A 6,000-nucleotide genomic window follows, 5' to 3' on the forward strand; every position below is an offset into this window, starting at 1 on the left:
AACCTATTTAATCATTTTATTTGGAGATAGAATCTGTAGGAAGAATGAACAAACATCTATGATAGTGCATTTAAAATACTGACACTATTGTGAAGTCATTTAGAAAACATTTACTGAGGTGAACCTCCAAAAATAAAAGATTATCTTAGTTTACCTGATTTATAAGCACACTACTGAAGATTGAAATGCGTGGTGGTGTGACAGAAAACAGGGAACTGACAACAGGGTGTTACTGAACTTTTTGCACTGTACATATTTACCAGGAAACAAGCGACTCAAAACAAACCATAGGCCATAACAATAGGCAATTTGGAATATAATTCTTTATTATCAATGAAGTAATTTTATGAAACACTAGTGTCCGTGGAAAAGCAACCTCAAAACAGGTGGTTCACAAGCACATAGAAACATGAAGCCACCATAAATCAAATAAATTGCCTTCAATTTGAGTTTTGTATGTTCTTTTCAAGTTGGCTGCAGTAAAGGTTTTATCACTGAAGTCCTATTACAGCTAATAACTTAGGTAAGAATAAAAAGTAACTTTGTGTACGCAGTGAACTGAAATATGTATTTATGCCACAGTGACGATAAGAAACCTCAGAACAGCCCAGCAGGCAGTTGAATAAAGCAGGAATAATGTTTGTTAACCACACATAGACAGGCAATAACAAATAACATGTTTTACTCGTCCAACTTTGGAGCACTTTTAAATGATCGAGTACTACATAGAATTGAGTGCTTAGCTATGTTTCTCACTATTGACATATAAGATAAAGCAAGAGGTCTTGCGAACTTGAAATTACACTACTTGTAAAAGATGTTCGCATTGATCGACAATGCATAGAATAGCCACGAAAAACATCTTGCCTCCTGCTACTATACAAATTCTTAGTTAGTTAATATACTTGAAGCGATCGGATATATCACAGATATCTCTTCTACAGATGACCTATGAACTTCGCTTAAAAATATTAAAGTGGTGGATTGCCGAACTTATACTTTTTTATTTTGAATGATAAGAATGGGGTTTGATTATGTACATGCTGTTATAGGTATGAAGGTAGTTGTCACTTATACTGTAAACCAAGTATCACTCAACCATGTTCATTACATTTATGATGCTCTAAAAACTATGATGTTAGTTTACTTCGACTAAACTGAGTGTAGTCTGACACCATTAAGCGAATAAATATGACAAGCAACAATACAAAATGATAACAACACACACTAACTTTAAGCATACTTTGCAAAGAATATTTCCACCAGCTTGCCAAATCTTGAAGAATTATCATTTCGTACAGTTGTAGCGTTTCCAAAACTCTCAAGAACTGGAGTACTTTCCAAAACTCGTCTAGCCACTGAACTCAGACTGTTTTTACCTTGCTCACTCGTACATGCAAGATACTGCGTGATTCTTTTAAACGCCTCGGTTTTTCCTGAGCCAGATTCACCACTAATAAGAATTATGTTTCAGATTTAGTAAAAATTTACTGATACTTGTTAAAATATGCAAACGACACTAACATAATTGTCACTCGTTAAGAATACATGTTTATTCTTTATCACGATAATTCAGGACATGAATCCTCAGTTTTCCCGTAAGAGAAATTAAAGCGGAGCAAATACTTTCAAAACGCTTGCAAAGTCGTGTTTTTAATATCGCAACAAGGTTTCACTACAACGAATTATATACTGTTTCATCTTATATAGTTGATGGTGATAGAGGGTTTTAAGAAATTGAGCAACACGTGTGTTCATCCACAGACTCGTTATTTCTCAGATGTGCGAATGACTCTCCTAGTCTTCTATCATAATCAGTCTTGTCGTAAGCTATTCTAAAGAAAGACACTGCACATTGATACTCGATACCGGTGGAAAGTTTTAGAACCCTTCAGTCAGCTACGTGTCAACACAATTCTAGCATTGTGCATAGCGTTAGTTCAGCCAAAACTGGAGTACTGACTACATGCCGTCAAACTGTGTTCAAGGAAACGACAGTGAAATGTTAGAAAAGATTTGAAAAACCTAGCCCATCTGCTAATCTCAAGTCTATCATAAGAGACTTGCTAACCCAAACTCATTATTCTTGTTATGCAGAAATGTTAAATGTAGCATAATCACGACCTCCAAATAACGTAGTAATAATTTGCAAACACCTCTTCATCCTTATTATCTTCTGCAGCAGATATTTTACGAGGACGGTGAAAACATTTTTACTAGTTTATATCCAGGTATCTGCCATCTAGTCAAACCAAATCATCGAATACTGTAACCCTTTACTTTAAACACGCCGAAACTTGAGTCAACGCGATGTAAAAGTTGCATCGGACTAATATAGGCCACCCAGCTCCTTATTCGTTCTAAAATGATGTTAAAACTGCACACACAGAATGGATGGGGGAAATACATAGATATTTCTCCCAGCTAGTGTGCATCAATTAAAAAATATGACGATATAAAACAGGAAACTATTTCCTGAGGTTTCATGTTCCTTGTGGTAACACATATTATTAGAAAACAAATAAATATATCAAAGCCATATTTAACAGCGGTTATTTACTATGCACATTGTGAGAAAAATCAACAGTGAAGAAACGAACAGAACAGAAACGAACTAACAACAAACCTTATGACAACAATTTGATCGCATTCATTTCTTAAGGCAGTTTGATATAACGCTTCCGCAAGTCCGTATAAATGCCTAAAGGCTCAGGCAATAAATCTAATCTTACGCTGGAACACTTGTAAGCATTCGGTTAAAATACTTCACCATTACTTCTGGTCCATCAATTAATAGATCTTTATATGGATTTACAGAAACAACTATATTTCCGATATATGTCTAGAAAGCAAACTAAGAAAATAAAAGATTACATAAATTTTTGACTGCGAGTAACGTAGTTTAAGCGTTTCTAACATAGAAATCGCCGACATATTCCTACAAATATTTCTCAAAAACTCAAATAGATAGCCTACGGCAAGTTCACCATGTTGTCCATATCCTCAGCTAAAATTTTGGCACTCTTCTGCATCCGCGAACGAGGGATTCGTATAACCTTTTCCTTGAAAGATACTTAAATGCACTATATGGTAAACTACCTCTTTATCAATTAGTACTTTCACGTCACAGTCATCATTTCTTACTAGCAATATTTCTCCGAATGACTGCGAACCCTGATCAACAAACGTCACAATGTCACCCTGAAAAATAAATCTAATCAAAAGTAGCCTACTTTCTTAAAGTCACCCATTGTATGTTGTGAAATTTGTTTTCGCCCGCAATATGGTGAGCTTTTGATTGGTCTATTTGCCTAGTCTTGAAGGTCGAGTTAATTCAACAAACAATGGTTGTTTATACCTAACGGAAATAAATAATTTCTAACTTTAAGATGGCTTTCTGTGTAAGCGAATGTTTCATAATTTAGGGGGTGACTTGAAACGGCTAGTATGTCTGCTACTTCACTTCATATTTTCAAGTCAAAAGTTTTTCAATGTAAAAATGATATTAGCTAGTGTTTGATCAATCCTCAAAGTCCATAATAGATCAATTTTGGGAGTTTTCTATGCCTATCTGCACAAATGGCGAATATCAAATGTTTTGACCGAAGTTTATTGAGGTTTTCCGATATACACAGTATTGGAGCTGGTAAAGACTAAGTCCAAGGTATTTTGATGTCTGGTAGGGCTACTGATATACTGAGTCCACTGTCCTAGTCCAAGACATTCAATTAACGATTCTTAACGTTTCGGAGCCTTGACTGGAAATTTGATGGCTTTAAAACAATCCACACGGAATCCTTCAGTTTGTTCAGTTCAGGCACTTCACATATTAGTGAGTTTCAGCTAGAATGGGCGTAAATATGGCACCCTTCTCAGGGTCTTTTCAACCTATCACTTCGATCTGGGAAATGGTTATCGAGAGATATACTTAGGTCACAGATATTACTGTTAGTACACGCTTCAGAAATCATTGAATGGGATGGTTTATACGTGGTTACAAACTAGACCGAACTCATCTTTTTATTACAGGTCGTCCTTGCGTTGATAAGACACATATTAAACAAATGGCCTACTAAGTAAAAATGAGTTAGAGTATCGCGACTAAAGTTGTAATAACCCTTGCTGGTGGGATGCGGGTTTTGAAGTGAGGGATTGAATGTTATTAAATAGCTCTTTATTTTGATAGCTAGAGTTAGTGTGGTGTGTAGCAAAAGAGCTAGTGAAGTTGCTTGGAGAGTTTACCCAGGAGGAAATAGAGGGATTACCCTCTGATAAGAGCTGTACGAGGGAAGCAAGTTTATGTTCTGCATGTATTTTGAAATGACTTAAACTATATGCTTCAACAGAGGTGCAACTAGAGGCCGTATTCCAGAAAAATCTTGTACAGGTTCACTGTGTAATGTACTGTCGCTGGCAAAGTGGTCTTGATGGTTAAGCTCGTAGACTCTCTTATAGCTATCTACGTTAGTGTGAACGTGGACAGGGTCTGCTGCACATAGCTGGAAGTAGTTACGACTGCTTTTTATGAGTGTGCGTGTGAAAAAGTTTGTTATACCCAAGCCTTCTAGCCGTTTTGCCACATGGAGATGTTGATGGCAAGTTACATGGTATCAGCGGGTAGAAATTATTCACTGCTGTAGGGATACCCACAGGAGAGTTGGTCTCAATCTGACGTGTTTCTCCATTCGGTACCGTGGAGTTTGTCTCCCCAAAAAGCCGGATAGTTTCGTCGCCTTTGTGAGATGAACTGAAGTTCAATCGAGTCCTCTTGTAGAATATCTTTAAGGAGACTAGTTTCTAAGTGAACAGGTTCAGTTAGTCATGTGTCGTCACATGGCACAATTTTAAGTACTGTACTGCACGAACAGCCGGAATTAGGGATTATTATTATTATTATTCACAAACACCTTATGGGTACATAAGTGCTGTGAAGAAACCATTTCGGGTTTCTTCAAAAATGCAATAATACACAATTTTCAATAATGTTAACAATACATATGCCATGTTTGAGAAAGGAAGGAAAAGGAAAATAAAATATTAATAATAGAATAGTAATAATAGTAATAATAAATGAGGTTCTGTGTAATTAGCAAGAATTTTGAATTGATTTTGAGGAAGGAAAGGAAGAAACTAAGGAAATAGAAATAAAGGAGACGCGGAATATGTAAATATCTTAACGCAGAACAAGAATAAACAACTATGTATGTATGGCAAAACGAGTAATAAAAATAAAATAAAACAGAATAAATTGATAAGTAAATAACTTATTATTGCAGTAAGATATCACGTTAGAATAAATGTTTGTGCGTGTACAGTCATAGTTTTGGGTGATGCTATGAATGTCTCAATTAAGTGCAAAAGATAATCAATATGTATGAGGTGTATATAAATAGTGAAGATAAAACGAGTCTGATAAGTTGAATTCAACGTAACTCAAGTTATTGTCTCAATCCAAAGCTTCGTAATCTTAAGAATAATATTTATTTAGAAGGAAAAAAAGGGAGAGAGAAAAGAAATGAACACATAGTGAAAGGGTCCAACCATGATCATAATAGTGTAATGGATATAGACTTTTGAGATGAACGAATAATTTTAAAATAATAATAAGAACAATAATAAACCCTTACAGATAAATACGTGTAGATTTATGTAACGGTATACAGAGTGAAACCGGGTATTAGTATAAACATTAGTGCAATAATAATAATAATTTACAATGATGCTATGATAGTCGCAATTAATTGCAAAGGGTAATTTAAATATAAATTTCTATATGTTATATATATGTTGTGAAGATTTAAAAAAAAATTATTTGTTTAAGTGGAACATAGGGTTTTTTGTTTTTAATTGTAGACTTTGGATATTTAGGAATAAAATATGCTTAGAAGGACAAGAAGAGATGAAAAGAATATCTAATGTGCCGAAAGACCAATAATGATATTAATAACAGTAATAATTATAAATACGAACATAAGCAGACTTTGTATATTAAGATAAATA

At 34.8% G+C, this 6,000-nt stretch overlaps 1 protein-coding gene across 1 annotated transcript in view; it reads right to left on the minus strand.

Annotated features, from left to right (window-relative positions):
• The window catches only part of Smp_127510 (putative myosin XV), a gene marked incomplete at both ends in the record, with an annotated part of 195,567 nt that extends 192,316 nt beyond the window's left edge, over window positions 1-3,251 (minus strand). The window contains 4 exons of the mRNA XM_018799252.1: window positions 1,244-1,453; window positions 2,627-2,701; window positions 2,733-2,842; window positions 3,234-3,251. Of these exons, the coding sequence (XP_018651060.1) occupies window positions 1,244-1,453; window positions 2,627-2,701; window positions 2,733-2,842; window positions 3,234-3,251 (413 nt within the window). The remainder of the gene's footprint in view (window positions 1-1,243; window positions 1,454-2,626; window positions 2,702-2,732; window positions 2,843-3,233) is intronic.
• Window positions 3,252-6,000: the final 2,749 nt, after the last annotated feature.

This window comes from Schistosoma mansoni, chromosome 3 (genome assembly GCF_000237925.1).
Source record: "Schistosoma mansoni strain Puerto Rico chromosome 3, complete genome".
NCBI classification, from domain to species: domain Eukaryota; kingdom Metazoa; phylum Platyhelminthes; class Trematoda; order Strigeidida; family Schistosomatidae; genus Schistosoma; species Schistosoma mansoni.